Source organism: Ciconia boyciana, chromosome 1 (genome assembly GCF_034638445.1).
Source record: "Ciconia boyciana chromosome 1, ASM3463844v1, whole genome shotgun sequence".
NCBI lineage: Eukaryota > Metazoa > Chordata > Aves > Ciconiiformes > Ciconiidae > Ciconia > Ciconia boyciana.
Window position 1 is genome coordinate 3,696,930 of NC_132934.1, and position 19,436 is coordinate 3,716,365.

Genomic DNA, 19,436 nt, shown 5'->3' on the forward strand with positions numbered 1-19,436 from the left:
CAGTGATGCCAGAAGTCTCCCTGTCACCCCCCAGGCTCTGTAGCCTGCCCCAGCTTTGCCCGGGACATGAGTGCTGGTGTGGTACAGCACTGAAAACTTTGAGGAACAGCCATCCTTTCTGTTATTTAATTTTGGAGGAAGTGCCCCTTCCCCTCAGGGGCAAGGAGTGCTGCTACTGGGCCATGCCTACATCCCCTGCTAGACTTCAGATTCCCAATTTGTTGTTCTGTGCTGAGCTGGGGATGGGAGAACCTCTTCAGTTTGACCCTTGCCAGCCACCTGCAAGTGCAGCCTGCCTCACCATGGGCTTTTGCTGGGCTGGGAAATCTCAGATTTCCCCTTGGAGATGAAGAGAGCGAAGAAATGGAAAATCATTCTCTTGCCCTGTCTTACTGCAGGATGGCTGGGACCATCTGCACTTCTCAGGGTCTTCAAACTGAGACCTAAATCAGATTTCCCTGAAAGATTCCCTTCATCCCCTCTACCCTTCTCCATGGGAATTTTCCTGAACTTTCTCCTTGGTCTCCTTTCTCCTCTGTCAAACACACCTGGGCAGAGACCACTGGAGGTGGCAGAAAGGTCAGACCATGAAGCATGCGAAGGGGTGGTAGTGCTTGTAGCTCGGACTATGGAGGTGTTCACACCAGCCCTGCCCATCGCTGTCCTCACAGAGAGTCTAGATGTGCAAGCTGGCTGCTGGACCCTTGTTCCCCACCTTCCTCCCCTCTCCCCATGTCCCCATCCCTGCTCCACCCAGGCCCACATTCTCTTTCCCCATATCCTATTTTCTCTTGGTTGGGCACGAGGAGATTAGGAGACACATGACGACTCTTGTGATGAGAGTCAAGGAGACAGATAGACGACCTGAGAAGAAGAGAGGAAGGCAGGACCAAAAGACCAGGTGAATTTAAGGGGAAGAGCTGAAGAGATATGAGGAAAGCATGGGCAATTGTGCCCAAGCACAAAAACACAGAACTGGGAAAGGGTGAGGAATGGGATGGGGCAACATCTCCAACTTGCACACACTGAGGACCTCAGTGTGAGCGACCTCACACCACGACAAAATAAACAGGTTGGGGAGGCAAATGGGGATACCAACGTGAAGCCTCTGTCCCATCAAAATATCCCATCCTGCCCCAGTGGCCTGTCCCTGCTGGTGTGAATGGGGTGTCCACTGGTTCCCACCTGCCACTTTGAGTTTACCAGCACTGGTGGGAAGGTGTAAGAAAAAGGTGGCTGTGATTATTCTGTCAAAAGGTGAGTGAATTTGTCTCCTGCGGGAAATGTCACCGTTTGGAATCAGAAAGGAAAGCTGAAATGTCAAAACCTTTTGCAAAACAGCGATGGCCGCAAATTACCTGTTTGGAGGCAGTGGAAGGGTGTCATTTTGGTTTGCTGAGCTGACCCAAACCTTTGAGCTGTCTCTCATGCTGCTCCCCCCCACCTTTGGCATCAAATACATATGCTTCATATCCCTCTTCTTCCCTGCAAGCCCATTTCACTGGCCAGATTATAAATCTTGCAATGCAAAAACAGTCAAGAGAAAACTGCTATGCATCAAATGGTGAGGCTTCTCCAAAAAAGATTAATTTGTTTGGATTTTAATTCTGGGAATTCATTTTTTTTTAATGGTAAGATTTTTTTTCCTGAATAAAAAAATTGTATAATGTGCTAATTGCCATTTGTAAAAAAAAAACAACCCCTCTGTTCTGATTAGCAATGTCTGATCAGATCCAATCACCACTCTTTTGTCTTGAAAATTGTTTTTAATTGACAAAATTGCAGATAAGACCTTTTCCATTGCCAGAAAACTGACTTTTTTTTTTTGTCTCATATTAGAAAAGTTGGATATTTTAGTCTGCTTCTGGGAAAATGAAGGAAAAAAAAACAAAGAAAAAATCAAAATATTCTCTTTTTTCAACAGCTATGGATATAAACAAGAAAGACTCTGTCAGGACTATTTGACTGCACTATTTCCACATCCCCACAAAAAAAAAAAAAAAGAAGAAAAAAAAAGATTTACAGAAACTTCCTCCTTGGCTTTCTCCTCCCAGGAGTATTTGCCTCTGTCTGTTTTGTCCACTCAGGGTTTTAGCTTGGTCTCCAGCAGGTACCACCAGATCTGGCTAATGGTGTGAATTAGCAGAACAACTTTCCACCTCTCTCCAAAGCCTTGTGGCTCCAAGCCACCACTTGGGTCTGTGGGGCAGCCAAGCACCTCCGACCCTGCAAGTCTAAATTATAAGAGGAACTCACTGCATGATCTTATCAGGGTTTTGCATGTCTTTTAGAAAATAATTACCACTAGAAAGGCCAGGCACAAGGGCCATCGTGCCTTTTAAATGCATATAATTTGTCTTCACAAGTGATACTAAGGGCTGCCTTGCTGACAGGTATGACTAAGGGAAAAGCCCATAGCTCATGAGACTGTGAAGTAGTTTGACCCTAATGAATGGCCAGAGATAAGGCTGAAGATCTTGGTCTGTAGAGCTCTCAGTGCAGCATGTGTCTTCATCATGGTACAAGAAATGGGAGATGCAGGGGTGCTCTGGCTCAGGTCCTAAGAGCTTCTGCAGCTCTGCCAACCTCCAAGCACCCTGCCTGGGAGGGGAGAGCACACGAGCACCTTCCTCTCATTTCCCTCTGCTAAGACATCAGGAGTCACCCAAAGCAAACTCAGGCATTTCAGGTAGTGGTGGGATGGAGAGATGGACAAGAAGTGGGAGGGGCAGAGAAATATTCCCCTTTGAGGCACTTGTCCCACCTTACTGCTCTCATGAAGGATGGCCTCAATTAGCACTTACTTCTTGGTATCACAACTCCCCTGCTCCCTTCCCTCTTCAAACAGCCTCTTTTCCCCAGTTTTCTCCCCGTGCTTAGCCCCTACATGGTCAGACAAGACCTTCCTATTTCAGTCATCTTCAGCCTCCTGAACCAAGCTCCATCCCCTGCAGATGTTTTGATCACAGACACTTTCACGGAATCACAGAATGACAGAATCCTATAGGTTGGAAAAGACCTTTAAGATCATCGAGTCCAACCATAAACCTAACACTACCAAGACCACCACTATACCATGTCCATAAGCACTTTATCACCATTAGTCCAGATCCCATGAGGTCTGGATGGCAAAGGCACAACCCCAAGGTGGAGGAAGCGAAGGTGCAACGGTCCAGAGAAGTACAAGAGCGACTTTTCAGGGTAAACTGATAGGATGGGGATGAGGGTCTGCAGGACTGTATGGTGATGTCACCGAAATCGGGAATCAAACTCCTTAACACCAATGTAGTATTAAGAAGCAGGCATTCTTTATTACGGCACCGGATGCACGGGGGATCGTTCCACCTAGCGTGCATCCGGCGCTGTAATAAAGAATGCCTGCTTCTTAATACTACATTGGTGTTAAGGAGTTTGATTCCCGATTTCGGTGACAGTGAGGGTGCAGCAAGGTTCAGGAGCCCACTGTGCTGGGCATGGAAGAAACAAAAATACAGCCAAAAAGAGGCAAGATGAAAAATAAAGATAAGATAATGGTTTTTGGCTTGTTGGGGTTTCTTTGTGGTTTGTTTGTTCATTTTTGTTGTTGGTGGCGGTGGGTTTTTTTCTGATAGGATGGTGGAGATGTGTCTTCACTGAGAGGCAAAAGCAGGTGAAAGCATGCACATGGCATGCATGCTTTCTGTTAAGCTGCCAACCCTGCAGTAGCATGATCTGTTTTCCACGCTGTGCATAGGAAAACAAAGAACTTGCATGTGGAGGAGTACGCCACTTGACCCTTCCTGTACCTGGTCTATCCAGGTGCATGGAGCTCTTGGGTCTGTGCTCAGCCTCTCCAAAGTTTTCTGGGCTTCAGATTAACCCTCCTAACCTTGGACATTTAGAGACAAACCCTAGAGGTGGTGGACTGAGTCAAACCAAGCCTAGCAAGGCAGAAGAGCCCTTAGCATCTCGTTGCAGAGTGGAATAGCACCTTACCCCTCTGCTGCTGGTGTCTGCAGAATGTGGCCCCAGAAGGTTGCTTTAGGTCCCACATGGCAGACCTGGGATTTAACCATGATCTCTTGGGTCCCAAACCAGGGCCTTCATCTCATCCTCAGGGTGGAGTCTAACAGTGTAGTCTAACAGGAGCTGGTGGAAGGCCAAGGCTTATGTAAAGATGATAAGGGGGATTTAGGCTGGAAAGCAGAACATCTAAACAAGAATTACTGTCCTTGTGAGAAAAGCACATCCTGGAGAAATCTGTAAGCTCATTAAGATGTTTTAGGAACCATCTGAAACAACTAGTAGAAGTGTGATAAGAAGCACCATCACGTGAACTATCCTCATTATAATACTAAAAGTCACACCCCTCGAGCTGGAGACCCCAGCCCAAGCAGAGACCCTTCTTCACCTTTGAGGGTGTGCAGAATATTAAAGTAGCACTGTAGCTTTAAGTTGAAATAAGAAAAATGTAGACCAATAGAAAACTGCTTTGTGTAATTACTTATGCATAACTAGACTGTATAAATACTGTATCTGTATGACCGAACTTTGTGCTAGCTTTGTGGAGCTACCACCTAGCACCCATCCCTGCACAGACATGAGATAAAATACCTCTGCCCTGTGTGCATATTGGCGTCTCGCACACCGGGTAAACAACCTCACACTTGTGGGATAACAAGGGGACCTGGGCTTTGCTCTGCTCTCTGACATGCATGCATCTCTGCCTCACTTTCCTGTCTCTGCGTGGTAACGTTTCAACCTCACAGAGGTGTTGTGAAGTTTAATTAGCTCCAGGCAAAGCCCTTTGAGACCCTCAGATGAGAAGTGCTATAGAAGCACAAAGTATTAATTTAACATTATTAAAATAATTGGTTAGTGGATGGTGAACAGAGGGTTAGTGTTAGCAGTATTTATTCTGAATGGGAGATGAGGAGGAAATAATATTCCTCATGGTTCAGCGATAGGACCAGTTTCTTAGTGTTTGTGCTAATGGTTTGGACAGAAGCAGGACACTAGCAATTGTTAAAGATGCAGCTGATAATGAAATAGCAGGTGTTATTAAGACTTACAGAGAAGTGCTGTGTCTACACCATAATCTTATGCAAATAAGTTCAGGAGTGGAATATGCTCTTTTAGGTGTCTTAAGTGTAATGTGATGCCACTGGGTGGGAGTTACGCACCAGCTAATTATAGCATGAATAGCATTGAATTAGGTTATATGGCAGTGGAAAGTGATCTCGGCATATTGACAGACCCAGCATGTTAGAGTTACTGATATTTTATTAAAGCAAAACAGTTATTGGCAGTACAAGGTATTTTTTCTGCATAAGCCATAATAGATGCACCAGATGAGAGCGCAGCAGAGTCACAGCAATCTCCCAGGGCCCAAAGTACATTCTGACTCTCAACAGAGACAACAGAAATGATTAGTTGGGGTTGAGATATTTCATTATCCCTTTCACAGTCCAGCTGCCATGTGCAGACAGCTGCCTTCCAGGTGACCACTTTTCTAAGGCAGGCACTTGTGTCTGGAAGTACTTATTTATTAAAAGTCCTGTTTGCCTTTATTTACAATTTGCTGAACTTACTTTTTGGACTGCAATGTCCCCTCTGGGCAGCTACCTTCAGCGGCTGGGTGCTTTGCCATGTTTGTTTCTGCATTTCAGCCAACACCATTCAGGGATTTGAGAGGCTGATGCTGGAGGGCAATACTTTGCTCTGCACACACTGAAACAATTTTCTCTGCTGTTTCTCCCCACTCTTGCGGGAGGGCAGAACATTTTTGGCAGTGCAGAGGAAGACCGGAGGGAGAAGGTTACTTTATGACAGGTCTGTACCTTTTTCTGCTCCCCTGAAAATCCACCACATTTCCCTTCTGAAGAACCTCAGTTGCAGGTGCTGGGCAGACAACTGGGAGAGAGTGGTGTGTAAACGCACAGGATGCTCCACGTGCTCCAGCTCAGGATAGATAAGGTGGTCAAGGAAGAGGAGATGGGGGAAACCAAAAGGCTCTGGAGAAGAACCCTCATCACTCCTCTCTGCATGGACAAACCTGCAAAACCCACTGGCAGGCAGCTCCATCCCTTTAGTCTTGATTTATGCAGCAGCTGGGATCAGTTACCTGGGATGAATTATGCTGCTAGCTCAAGGAAGGAGTCTGTGATGTTGACTCCAGAGCCTGAACCCTGCCAGTGACCCAGAGCCCAGCTCAGTTTGGTTCAGCTTGGCAGAGCTCCCCCATCATCAGACTCAAGCACCAGGCACAGTTGGGTGTTTTGGGTTTTTTTCTCCCCTTTGTTTTTAAATTGAAAAATTGCATTGAAAAAGTTGGACAGTCAAAGTCAAAAGTTAGGAAGTGGCAGAATTGAGGTCACCCATGGAAAAAAGGAATAATAGTGTGTGAACCTGTAATTAAAGTCTGGCTTGCAGCGTGTCAGTGCAGGGAGCAGATTTAGGAGTGCAGAAGCTACTTTCAGCCTGGCAGTAACTAATTTCTGAGAGCCTGACACTGCAACATTTACATTATATTAAAACCAGGCTTAGTTTGGTTTGGTTTTTCATCATTTCATTATTTGAATGGCAACACACCTTACAACAGATATCAAGGTTGCAAGACACATCAGTCTAACACAGAATGAGTTTTTGGTCTGAAGAGTTACATGTCTTAAATGTGTATGACCAGTAAACAGCAAGATAAGATGCTGATTATTATATTCCTGCTCAGTGGTGGGTCTGGGAATACAAACCACATTCCTAGATGCTTAACCTATACCCATGTGTTGTCCTCCTGTGCAAATTTGCTGGATGAGTTTGCAACCTACTGTGCTATTACACTTGAACTGAGCCTGGGTATCTGCCTGTTTAATTTTAGAAAACCTAGACATTTCTGTTGTGCTGCAGCTGGAGGAAATAAATGAGAGGTAGCAGGACATCTTGAAGAATTCAGACGCTTGTGTTTTAACACTGAGCCCAAAAGGGTTTCCTTCCAAGCTATTCTCAGGAGAGGAGTTCCCACGCCCTGCAGATCTTTGATGGGATTGCTGTGTCTATTTGTTTTATAGAATTGCTTACAAAAATCTTAGGTCAGCATTTTGCCATGGCTTTCGTTCCACGACAGGGGACTTACAGTTTTGGGAGTAGTTAATCAGCTATCCGTCCAACCCTCTGGAGACTGCACGTTTAAAATTCCTGATCCAGCATGCAGCAGCACTAAAGGAGACTTAATGGGATGAAGGCTCCTAGGGAACAGAGACTGGGAGCTGCAATGTTCCCTGCAATGTTTGAGGGAGCTGCACGATCTCTCAAATCTGCAAAGCAAACTGAGGGCGTGCTGACAATGGCAGAGATCTCCCTTTATGATTACTGCCACTGGAAATACAAAACTTTCCTCTACCAGTAAGATGGAGCAATTTGAGTTTGAAATTGGGGTGCTCATTTTATCTAGAGTCAGCCACTAGAGAGAAGCCAAGCCCTAAAGTTTTAGGCCAGGCCCCAAGCTTTGTAATATTCAGGCTCAGCCATATATTGGGTTGCTTTTGCATGTGTTGCCCTGTATCCCCGTCTGCAAATCCCCATGTATATAGGCACAATCTCTGCTCCAGGGAGCAAGGACATTGACAGGTGATCTTGGAGCAAAGCCTCCAGCAGCCCCTGTGTGCTCTCACAACTAAGACTCCGAAGTCTGGGAGTGGGTGAATAATTTAACATCCGCACTTAGTCTTTATAGCTGATTTTAATGGGGGGTAATAGCACTGCTAATAACAAAATCCATTGAAGACACCCTGTGCGAGTCCATAACATTAGCTTAATGGCAAAAGGTAATTGGCATGCAGTTGGAGCTGTCCTTTTGTATTAACCCTGTGGATTTGCAGGCAGACATCTTCCTTGAAGCAATGGCCTTGGCGGTGCATGTGGAGTAAAATACAGATGTGTTTTATGCTAAGCAAATGCAAATCTGGATTGAAACAGGGTGCACCGCTACCAATTCACATTGCTGGCTTGTGTTTACACTGGACAGACAAGACAAGAGACAGTGACAGTGCTGAAAGCACCGACAACCATTAGTGCATGGTGTAAGCTTCATGGGCTTGTGTAGCCCAGATGTCATGCACCCACCACTTTCACTGAACTGTTGCTAACTGGGAACACCAGAATTTTTAAGATTCAAGCCTGGGCACGTTTAGTCAGGCGCTTTCAAACCAGACGCCAAAAACCTCTTAATCTATCAGGGACTAATTAGCAGCTGTTGAGCAGTGCATTGGAGGGCTGCTCCTTCCCACCAGAGAGGAACCAGCAGCCCAGAAGTACCGCAGATTTGCAGTCTCTTCAGCAGGGCCAAAGAGCATGGGGTATGCACAGCTACCTGAAAAGGACCTCCCTGCCTAAGATGTTCCACTGCCCTTGGACAGGACAGTTTTCAGGGCTGTGGGTTTGCCCAGGGGAAGGTTATGCTGTACCTGCTATGTGGGTAGAGAGACAGAGCATCTCTAGAGCTGTGCATTCTACCCTTGCAATGGAGCTTTCACCCAATGCCCTTCCTCCTTTCATGCTGTCCTTGCAGCTCTCCAGCCTACTGAGTGATCCCATGGCTGCTAGCACTGGAGTCAGAGTGCTCCAGGGCATGAGTGTGGTTTTCCAGCTAGTGTGGTCCCAAAGGGTACAGTGTTGACTTTCCAAGCAAAATGATTGCTTCTCCCATGCCCCAGGGTTGTGCCCACCCTCCCAGCCTGGCTTTGTGTTAACTCTGTCCCTCTCTGTTCCCATTTGCTCAGGTGCACAAGGAAGGAGCGGTGTGAGCGCTCCAGCGAGCCTCGGAGATTCGCCTCGGAGATGAAGCAGTGCGTCCGGCTTACTGTGCATCCCAACAACATCTCGGTCTCCCAGTACAACGTATTGGTGAGGAACGTTAATCCTTGTCCCCCTCAGGTTTAATCTGCCCATGAAGTCTGACAGTCCCAGGTATGTGCAACCTGGGTTCAGCACAAGTGGGAAGGACTGGCAGCTTGATGCAAGAGGTTCTCCAGAGTCCATTAATTTCCCCAGCAACTTTTCCAGCACAGAGAAAGATTTGCCATGGGAGGACATTTTGGCCTTGGTTATCCCCTGTCTAGAAGTGTGGAAGATGCTTCCCTGTTTGCTGTGAGGAGCTGAGGGCAGGTCTGAAGGGACTTTGTGCCCTGCAAGTGTGGTGTGCATACAGTGTAGTTGTTTACTTCCTTGGGAGAGGGTTTTGTGTATGGCTGGGCATGGACTTTAGGCAATGGACATCATCATGAAATAGTGAAATGACCTTCTAGGATAAGGACAGTGAGGGATACCATGTGTTATTTCAATAAGCTCCAATTTTCTGTCATCTTGGGTGGAAGTGTGTCTTTCTTAAGTCAGCAAGAACTCCACCCTGCTGCAGCTCCCGCACTGAGTATGCAGAGCAGAGAGGCTGGATGCTATGCAGAGGAACCTAAGGCTGCCAAGGTTCATGCTTTCTTGTGACCTCCCTCAGCACAAAGTTTAGACTTTATGGCCTCGAGCTACTGAAGTCAGCAGCCAGCAAAGCCGCACAGTGAATGCTGGCAGAGCAGTAGATGATCCTGATCATTTTCTGGGCTTGGGGAAAGAAACCTCTGCTGAAGATGTAATCAGTTTGTGGTTCCTCTCCTGACTCACGACAGCAGTACCTTATGTGGTGAGATCCCAACACCTTGTGAGTAGGAGGCAGAGACCTATTTAATTCAGGCTACTAGGGTTCTGTCCTTTTGGCCATACTAGTTTGGGCTGGAATTGAGTTGATAACCCAGGCCCTAAAAGCTCCATCTCTGGACGAGTTGTTCACTAGCCCCACACCCTAAAAGGTCTAAATGGTGTTGCTCAAGGTCCAGCTGCCAGGCATCTTCCAGGTGACAGGTTTTGGAGTGCTAGGGTTTCTTCATTGATAATGAAATCAGTCTTTCAAAGCAGTCATGTCCAATCATTGCTGCTTTGTTTCAGCCTCTTAGCTTTGCTGTGACTTTACTTTCCTAGGCTTCAAACAAAACTGATCTGAGACATCTTGAGTCCTTTGTTCTTCTGGGAGTTCAAGGTTTCTTTTTCTTATTCTCTCAGTATTCGTTGAATTCTTTCATGTTGGAATAAATCCTAGGGGACTAACTCGCCCTGGCTCAGGGCGATTGAAAATGATAACAGAATAAAAGACTTTTACCTCTAGGTTACTCTGGCAGGGCAAGTCAACCCAGAGCTGCTGGGATCAGAAGTTGCCGTTATCTGACTGTTGCCCAATAATCTGCATGAACATTTCCATGGGAGTCTCAGCCCAGTCACAGACAGACTGGTGTCCCAGCTCATCCACAGTCACCACAGATAGTCTCTTGGCAAATGAGGAGAGGAGCACCAACAAATGAATGGCTGGTGGTGTCCTTACTGAGTCTCACTTGGGTTCTAACAAAGGGTCAATGATATTGAGTTCTTGCCCACAGAGGCGGAGAAGGTATCTGGGTGACCAGACAATCTTTTTGACTTTGAGCACTAACAGGGACTTAGAAAATTGTATCTGAGTCTGTTTCAGTCCGGGGACTTGGAAAATTGAGTCTGTTTCAGGCCAGGGCTGCTGCTCTGGGATCTCTGAGAAAAGATACTTGCTGGGGGAAGCCTCCATTCTTCCCTCATCACAGCAGCTCCAGAGCAGGCGTGTGGGATGTAGGACCTCTTGTCTGTTCAGAGTGTGCACTGGCTCATGATGTTTGTTGCCAAGCACTACTGGTCTATCCATTGGTGTCATCTTCTGCATGGCACACCTTCATTCTGCATTGCCCATGCTCAGAGAGAAATATTTGTTAAGCAGAATAGTTTCCCCTTCTCCATTGCTAGCTGTGTATTAATGAGCAGGGAGAATGGATTTAGCCTCAGTGCTAAATCCATCCAAATAACCAAAGCTTTTTCTTACTCCCCATCCAAGACAAAAAAATCACCTTTCCCATTGCCATTCCCATTGCCGAAAATGAACATACTCTCACAAAGGCTTTATGTCAGCCAGGGCTAAGGCCTGTCTGCTCAGACTTTATCCTTGATGATGCCTAGTGTGAAGAAATAGCTCCAAGCCTTCTCTAAGTGAGGAAAACACAGTGTGTGGGAGCAATAAGCATTATGTTATGTTATCATCTCCAGCTTTGTCACCTGGACTAACTTCCTCTGTTCTTTGTGCTGGTAGAAACAACACTTTGGCATGCATTTGTGTCTCCTTTCAGTGACTGTCACCTCAGATGGGGCCTCAGCTAGCTCACGGAGGAGGCAAGTGTGGAGAGCATCTGCATTTGCGCCTGCGTCAAGTGGCTGGCTCTAGTGGTTGGTCACAAAACCTCTATATTTATACTAGTAGGTCATCAGCAGGTGCTAGGAGTACCCTGGGATGCATCTCTGTGTTTGGACATGGTCTAGTGGGTTGGGAAGGACTCTCACTGATGGAAAGCAGTGGTGCAGGCCCTTAGCTGGTCTGGGAAGTTAGCAGCATGAGGGTCCTTCTCCAGAGAATAAACATGGTGGAAACCAGCCATGAGATTCCTTTCCTTCATGACCATGGGCAATGACATAGCGATGCCAGTGCGTGTTGTGAACTCTAAAAACATGGGCAACTTCTCCTTCATGGCTTTTTTCATGTATGGCAGCCCAATACAGCATGTCCCCAGGGCCAACTGCTTCTTTGGTGGGATGGGCAGGAGAGGTTTGCTGTGCCTCTAGAGACAGTGTTTTTTTGTGGTGGACTGAAGGCTGTAACTAGACTCTCCTTACACAGGAACTTGGTGACAGAGCGCTCCCCCATCTGCTGATGCTAGGAGAGCAGGCCGTAGAGAGTTAGACTGGAGCGCTACAGTTTCTCTGTAGTCTGCAGAGTGCCTCTTGTGAGTAGTAGTCACCTTCCTCAGAAACCGCGTGCCTTGGGGCCACCAAAGCCCTGGTCTTCACAGCTGGCTCCAAAGACTCCCTGCCTAACCTTACACTTGCATGACAGATAGTGAGCACTCCCTCCCCTCCACTGACCCAGCCAGCACTGGGATGCAGTGCCGTTGTCCCTGCATAGCCATGTACCACTTGTGTCGGCATTGGCATCTCATCCCTTTCCCCCTCCGCACACACATCCCTCTCCTGAATCGCTGCTTTCTGTTGAAGGAGGATGCTCTCTCTAGCAAGAGGCTCTTTGTCCAACCTCTCCAGTGTAATTCTCTCCTGCTGACCCAGCTCTGTTTTTTGGCTTAGTATTCTCTCTTTTCTTTTTTTCTGTCTTTTCTTCCCTCCCTCCATCTTTACTTGCAGCTGGTCTTGGAGACCTACAATGTTCCTGAGCTGTCAGCAGGAGTCAATTGCACCTTCGAGGACCTTTCAGAGATGGATGGCTTGGTGGTGGGCAGTCAGATCCAATGCATCTCGCCAGCTGCCAAAGAGGTACCCCAGATCATCACAGAGAACGGTGGGTATCCCACAGATCCTCCGTCTGCACCACTTCTCCCTCCCTTCCTCACCTCACACCCCTGTGTCTCCCCTTTTGCTTTCTCCCAAAGCAGAGTTTGGCTCATGGGAGCCTGAGGACAGGGTATGCAAAGCACAGGGGGTAGGGGAGATGCTGTGCCGGTGCTCGCTGGTGGAGCTGCACAGCAGCACATCGTAGCTCGAGTTGTCTGAATGTGTGTGTGTGTTTATGTGTGCACACGTGTGCAAGCATGGAGCTGCAATACCAGTACCTGCATTAAGGTGCTTATATGTGTGATACTATGTGTTTTCAGACTGCCACCGAGTGGCAGTTGCATATATCTAGCAAAGACAAGAGATGGATATGGGATATTTGCTCACCTTTTGCCCAGGCTGGTGTTATACAACTCAGGGAATGAGGTTGTACATGCTCTCAACACATCCCATCCCGTGCAGCAGCCAGAAAGTCCTGCAGACCTGAACAATCCTGTCTGTAATTTCATCGTGCTCCTCCCAGATTTAGATCTGTATGCTCAGTTCCTTGTCTCTGTCCCCCGCCTTTACTGCCTTCAGCTGTTCCAGGTTTGCTACTGGCTCCCTCTACCGAAGTGGTCCAACACAGAAAAATGCCTTGTCTCCAAGGATGGTTCCCCCACCCACAACTTCCTGCCCTTTTTTGTTTCCCTTTTCTAACAAGTTTTCTAGGTACTTTCAAGAGCACCTGTGGCTCTTTGAAGGACTTACTGTAAAAACCTCGACCCTATTATCACCCTGAGAGATGCAGAGAGGATGCTACCATTTTTGTCCTTGGCTTCTTGTGAAAATTTACTGTAAAGTTTGTCTCTGAACATCCTCAGGCCACAGAAAATGAAGTGACACAAACTGTCACCATCACATCTGCTCTCCCCAGGCTGCACACAGCTGCATGTGCTCTCCATTGAGGTCCCAAAACAAGCCCCCAAAGGGCTGTTACCATTTTCAGGTCCCACCGAGTTATCAGTCATGTTTGCCTACCAAGACAGATGCCAGAAACTATTTCCTTGGTATGGACATCTGTCCCAGGCCAGGCTATAATCAACCAGCAAACAAAAATAGCAGTGGAAGCTGGAGGCAGGACAAGAGAGAGAGATTTACGTGAAGCATGGTTTCCAGAGAAGCTGGGCACCTGCAGCTTGTATCAACTTCAGCAGCTGGTGCTCCGCACCTCTGCAAAGACCAAGTCCTCCATGCATAGTGCCAGAAGCTGGATTTGAACCAAAGGATGTGCAGCTCTGTAGCACATCTGATCCCTGGAGCCATCCAATCCTCACATCCTGTTTTGAAATATATGCAAGACGCTGGCAAAGTTGTTAAATATGAAGCGGTTAACAGAGCTGTCAAAGCCGGCGGCAGCAGATGGGCAGCAGAGTTGAGCACTGGCAGCACAATGTGTTTAGTGAAGTGTGTGGTGTCTGTGTCCGTGTGTATTTGTGTGCCTGTAGGTGGGTGAGCATGCACGCAGGCGCACGCTGTGACGAATTGTCAAGTTTGCTTTGGCCTGATTGATTAATGGATCTTTCAGGTGAGGAGGAAAATAACAGAGATGAATGGGCCAGCCAGGTTGAAATCTTGAATTAAACATGGATCCCTTCCCCACCAAATTACTGCAATTACTGCACCCACTCATTACCCACAGCTGATGGGCTCTGAATAGGGCTTTTGGCATTGTGGGAAGAGCTAACAGTTGACTGCCCAGCATGGGAGCAGTGGGAAAGGGAATGAGGAGATGGTGTGTAGGAGTTGAGATGCAGGCTTTGCTGTGGATGGGTCTGCTATGGAAATGGATTAGTCCTTCTGGAAGTGCAATGGCTTGTGGATGTCCCTGATGCTGAGCTGGGTTGTAGCCAAAGGCTTAGGTGAATGGACCTCGGGGTGAATGGGGTGAGTGAACCTGGAGGAACTGTTCACGTGGGAATCTCCCTGTTCATCAGCATTTCCCAGGCTGCAGATAGGGACCCCCAACCCTGTCCTCACAGTTATGGTATCTATCCTCCTTGCTCATTCCTCCATCCTGCTTTATCAAGGTATAACCTCTCTTTGGGGGCAGGATCTGGAGGTGTCCTTCTTCAGGCATGGTTGTTCTGGATATTGGGCCCTATTCAGAGATGTTAAATAATGAGGGTGAGGAGAAAGAAGATCTTTCTTTATCGCCTCAGGAAAGCAGGTACGTTTATCCTTCAGGCAGTGTATGCACAGGCCACCAATGTTTGGGTCCAGCAGTCAAATCTTCCACAGGCCCCTTCCTTCTAGGGACATCAAATGAACCAGCAGCAAGGAAGAACTTTAAAGACAGTACTCCATTTTAACAGCCTCCTAATTCCAGACATCTGTGTCCTCTCTTTGGGCTTAGCTTTCCTACTTGATGACTTCGGTCACCATATTTTTGAAATTAGTGAGGTATGGTCTAGACCTGTCGTCATCATGAGCCCAGACTCTGCTCCCAGGTACGATAATTTCCAGTGGTGAAGACATACTCCATCATGCCAGTACCATAAGAGGGGGCAGATGTACCTGTTGGAGAACCAGGCTCTAGAAGGATTTTATTGCGCTTCCTACAGCTGTTGAGGATAGACTAGACAAGGTACTATGCGACATCTCCAGGTTCAGACTGGTGACATGGCCACCAGGGCTTAACGAGGCTAACAAAACAGTCACACACTGATGTGTCTATTTTTTCCGCAGGAGACCATCACATTGTCCAGCTTCAGCTCAAGTCCAAAGAAACGGGTATGACCTTTGCCAGCACCAGTTTCGTCTTCTACAACTGCAGCGTCCACAACTCGTATGTTCATTTTTTTTGATGCCTGCTTTCCATTCCACCCCTGGATCTGCCACAGAACCCACTGCTGGCTGGGGCACATGTCCCTCAGGAAGCTGGTTAGGTGTGGAGCTGACCAGGGGTCAGGGTGTGACCAGTGACACAGGGTTACTTGGGTGATGTTCAGCATGGTGGTGTCTCTTCTGGGAAGACCAAGAGTAGTATAGTGGTTTGTTCTGCTGATGAGGGTCCTTTGCAAGAAGGCATTGCCTTGGGGAGGGGTACATCCTCATGTGTCCCTCAGGCAGAGGAGCATCACATCAGTGGGTGTTTGCCAGGGTAGGCAGTCAAAAGCAAGTCATGACCTCAGCAAACAGCCCCCTCACCTTCTTATTAAGCAGTTGTTCGTGGATGGCTGGATCCTGCCCACACATACACACCTCCAACCCTCATCCGTGCTGTCAGGGCCACCAGTAGGAGCCTGCCCCAGGTGGTTAGCATGGTCTTGGGCCCTCAGATCTGGAAAGACAGGAGTTGCTGGTTCCTGCATGATGTGAACTGAGCAGGGAACACCCAGTTGATTCCCTCAAGACCATCTTTTCCATCCTGCGAGCTCCTTTCCTGCCCTGCACCCCATTCTTCTGGGGTTTAGCTGGCACCCAGGGCTGCTCAGGAGCTGCCCCACTGGAGTGGGTCTGCAACTTTCCTGCAGAAAGATGCTCTTCCAGTAGGTTGATGCACCCCTGAGCAAGGCTGAATGGCTCTGTCCCCACCACTGAGCCATCAGAAGTGCCAAAAGCATATAATTACTGCGGCTCAGCAATTCACAAGGAAAGGCAAATCCTGTTTCCGTGTTCCTGCTGCTTTGACAGTGTCAGGAAGCAAGTGTTGGGGGGGAGAGCAGGAGAGATGGTGGTGTTAAATATTTATGGCATGTTTTGGTTTCTTACTTGACAAACTATAATACACTATCCATTTTTAATTTGATGTACCAGAGCAAGCACTTGTTACCAATTTGAAGAACAGCTCACTGTACCAGAGCTGAAAGTGGATTGGAGTTGAGTGAGATTTCACAGAGACAGGGGAGAGGGTGTGCGTCTGCCTGTTGGGCTCAGCTCGCCTGAAAGCAATTTTTACACTCCTGCCCATTAAAAACCTGGTGAAACATAAGGGCCAGGAAAATTCCCCCCCCCAAGTCCCTTCCAAGTACTTCAGAGCCTGCAGCTGCATGAAGATCTCCAACAGTGTGAGCGACCAGGAGTCACTACCATCCACTGCTTGTTTTGTGCAGAGAGCTTCTTATGGCTCAGCTTGGTTGCTGGTGAGCAGACATCACATGAAATTTAAAAAAAAAAAAAGTGTGATGTACGTATAAGTCAGTGCTGTAACACAACCAGGAGAGGTGTTTGCAGCTCTTACTCTACAGGGTCTATGTAGCATAGGAGAGCAAAACCTTGTAAGATGGAGGGAATAGCTCTTTCCTACACCCCAAGTAGGTGACTTCCTAAATATTCCCTCTGCTTCCCGAGCAGCTGCTACAATAGTCTTTCCTTCTCTGTTGAGACAAAGAAAAGAAGAATAGAGTTAAGAGTTTGCAGGAGCCACATCACCCTGGGCAGATCTCACACTAATAAGCATGTGGGACGCAGAGAGGGAAAATTCCCTGCTTCATCCTTGGCTTTCTGACCTTGGTGCATCCCAGTTTGTGCTTGGCCTCTGTATCATGTGTGAGAAGGAGGATTAGCCAGCTGGGATTGCTGGTGCACAGGGACTCCCCTCCATGGGCACCACTCCACCCACCAGCCCCTCCCTTGGCCACCTTCCCACGATGTGTTCGCAGCTCCCGGGGCACTGGTGCAGTTCAGCGTGGAGGCAGCAAGGCTGTAGCAGTTTCCACCCATCCCCTGATGTTGTATTTTTTGTTATACTTGGGATTTTGCTATGGGCAAAAAGGGGAATGCCTCTTATGTATGAAGCCAAGAACTTGTTGGTAATCTGATTAGAAGTTGTAACAGGGCAACTAAAATACAATAATTATTACTCTAGTTACAATGATATGAATGCAATCTAAATTATCTAATTAATATGAGACACTTGTGATCACAGTGACATCCAGCTCAGGCCATGGCAAGTCCAGCATCATCCTGAGACCTGACAGTGTTGGGTCAGTGCAAAGCCCATGGCCTTCTGCTGGTGATGGCAAAAGCAATGTTTGCCAGGCTAAATTTCCCTCTGAGAAACACTATCAGCCTCCAGGCCTGTCCTGCTGGCTGATGGGACCAGGCTGGACAAGTGGCTACTCTTTCTCTTTATTTCCAGGTGTCTGTCATGCGTGGAGAGCCCTTACCGGTGTCACTGGTGCAAGTACCGCCACGTCTGCACTCATGACCCCAGCTCCTGCTCCTTCCAGGAGGGACGAGTCAAGCTGCCTGAGGTAGGCAGGGGCACAGGGCGTGCATCACGTACGTGAGCTGCTCAGGGAGTATGTTACCTCGAAAAGTCATTGCAAGCTCTTGGCACCAAGGGATTGGGAGGGATGGGAAACACTGGGCATGCATCCCCTCCAGGAGAGAAGGAGGTTGCCTCTAAGCAGATACCCCAGGCTGCTGAGATCTGGGGAAGATTCAGGACTACATCCACAGTGTCAGTGGATTTCAGCTGTGCTTTGAGCACCTCTGTGGCTTCGTGGGTTTGGTGCCTAATGGACAGTGCATCAAACTGCCTCCAGACGAGGCTGGGGAATGCCTCATTGCCAGTCACTGAGCTGAACTGGACCTTGGAGCTTAATACAGAGCTGGCTGCTGCGCTGCAAATGCTGTCTGGCTCGTATTGTAACTAATGAGCACTTGCAGACAAGTGGAGCTCTGGAGAATACAAATAGGAAGCCACTTAATTACTTCCTGGTCAGGAACAGTCTGAAAGCATCCTGGCCTGTCTGGTAAATGACCTGAGATGGCTCGTTTTGTGCCTGGCCCAAGGGACCGGTACCCATTACAAGATCTGATACCTGCTGAACCACTGGGTGCAGAGGCGGCTGCTGAAGACTCCAGCAACGTGTGTCACATTCAGAGGATTAAATCCCCACAGCTCCCTGTGCTGCCTGCTGGGTCTGGTATCTCTAACGTGTTCCCCCACCTACCCCCAGCCCATGCCCCAGGCAAGCCAGTTTGCTGGACCAAATGACACACGTGTAGTGTCTTCACACTCCTATGGCATCCTCCATTCCCTCCCACCCCTTCCTTATGTGCTGGTTGAGATGTCCTGGAGCAGACATCCTCAACTGCTGTGGCATTGAGACAGACAATAAATATTCATGAGCAGAGAGGCTGCCAGTTCTTCATCTACCAGGCTTCAGAATTTGCTGTAAACCTGCTGGAAAACTTGCTCAGGGGCTGGAGGGCTTGACACGCTCCACTCAGTGGTGGTGGTGCAGGAAGGCAGCCCAGGGTTCAGCCCTTCTGGTAGGCTATCCCAACCAGACAGGCCCTATTCCCTCGCATGGAGCCTTGGCAGAGTTTGGCCAGTCCTGCTGGCCACAGGTCTCTGTGCCTTCCACTTCAGGAACTGGAGGGACCTCAACCTCTTGCTCAGGTGGCATTCCCTGGGAGACTTTGTCTCAGCTTCCTGCTGTGCAATGCCACTACCATTTATCTCCTCTGGTAGACTCCTCTGGTGTGTCTCATGTGCCAAGCACAGGACTCACCTTCCCAGTTCTCACCTCTTCTCTCCTCAAGCCCCCTGCCCAAAGTGAAAGGCCTACAAATCACAGTGTATCTCCTTCTCCCTCAACCCCTATCACATCCCTGGTATTTCTGACACTTGCTCCCATCAGAAAGGAAATCATGAGAAGCTCTGTGTCATCCCAGTTCCTTAGGGAAGGGACTGGGGATGGCACAGACCCTGGTCTTTACTTTATCTCCTCCAAGGTCTTGCTCTGCAGAACTGGGGAGGAGGCAGTGAACTCATTGTCCTCTGCAGATCTGCCTATTTTAGCACACCTTTTCCATGGCTGCTGTATCACTTCTCACTAGTTTTGTTTCTGAAAGGTATCCTCTTCAGACTAGGAGACAGCTCCAGTCTGGGGGACTTTTTCTGTCAGTAGAGATTGCTCTTTCTCTCTTCTATCCCCTTTAACAGAAGATTTCCTGCTGAGCTTCAAATACTCTCTCTCTGATCTTGCAAAGCTGCTCTGTGTGATTTGCAT

General features: G+C 48.0%; 1 protein-coding gene across 6 annotated transcripts in view; it reads left to right on the forward strand.

The window, feature by feature from the left end:
- Nucleotides 1–19,436, forward strand: part of PLXNA4 (plexin A4) — a 431,262-nt gene that overhangs the window by 308,295 nt on the left and 103,531 nt on the right. For 5 of the 6 annotated variants that reach the window (XM_072864978.1, XM_072865153.1, XM_072865238.1 and 2 more), the window contains 4 exons: nucleotides 8,754–8,877; nucleotides 12,283–12,436; nucleotides 15,157–15,256; nucleotides 17,552–17,666. In XM_072864978.1, the coding sequence (XP_072721079.1) occupies nucleotides 8,754–8,877; nucleotides 12,283–12,436; nucleotides 15,157–15,256; nucleotides 17,552–17,666 (493 nt within the window). The remainder of the gene's footprint in view (nucleotides 1–8,753; nucleotides 8,878–12,282; nucleotides 12,437–15,156; nucleotides 15,257–17,551; nucleotides 17,667–19,436) is intronic. The other variant, XM_072864886.1, reaches the window with a different exon arrangement.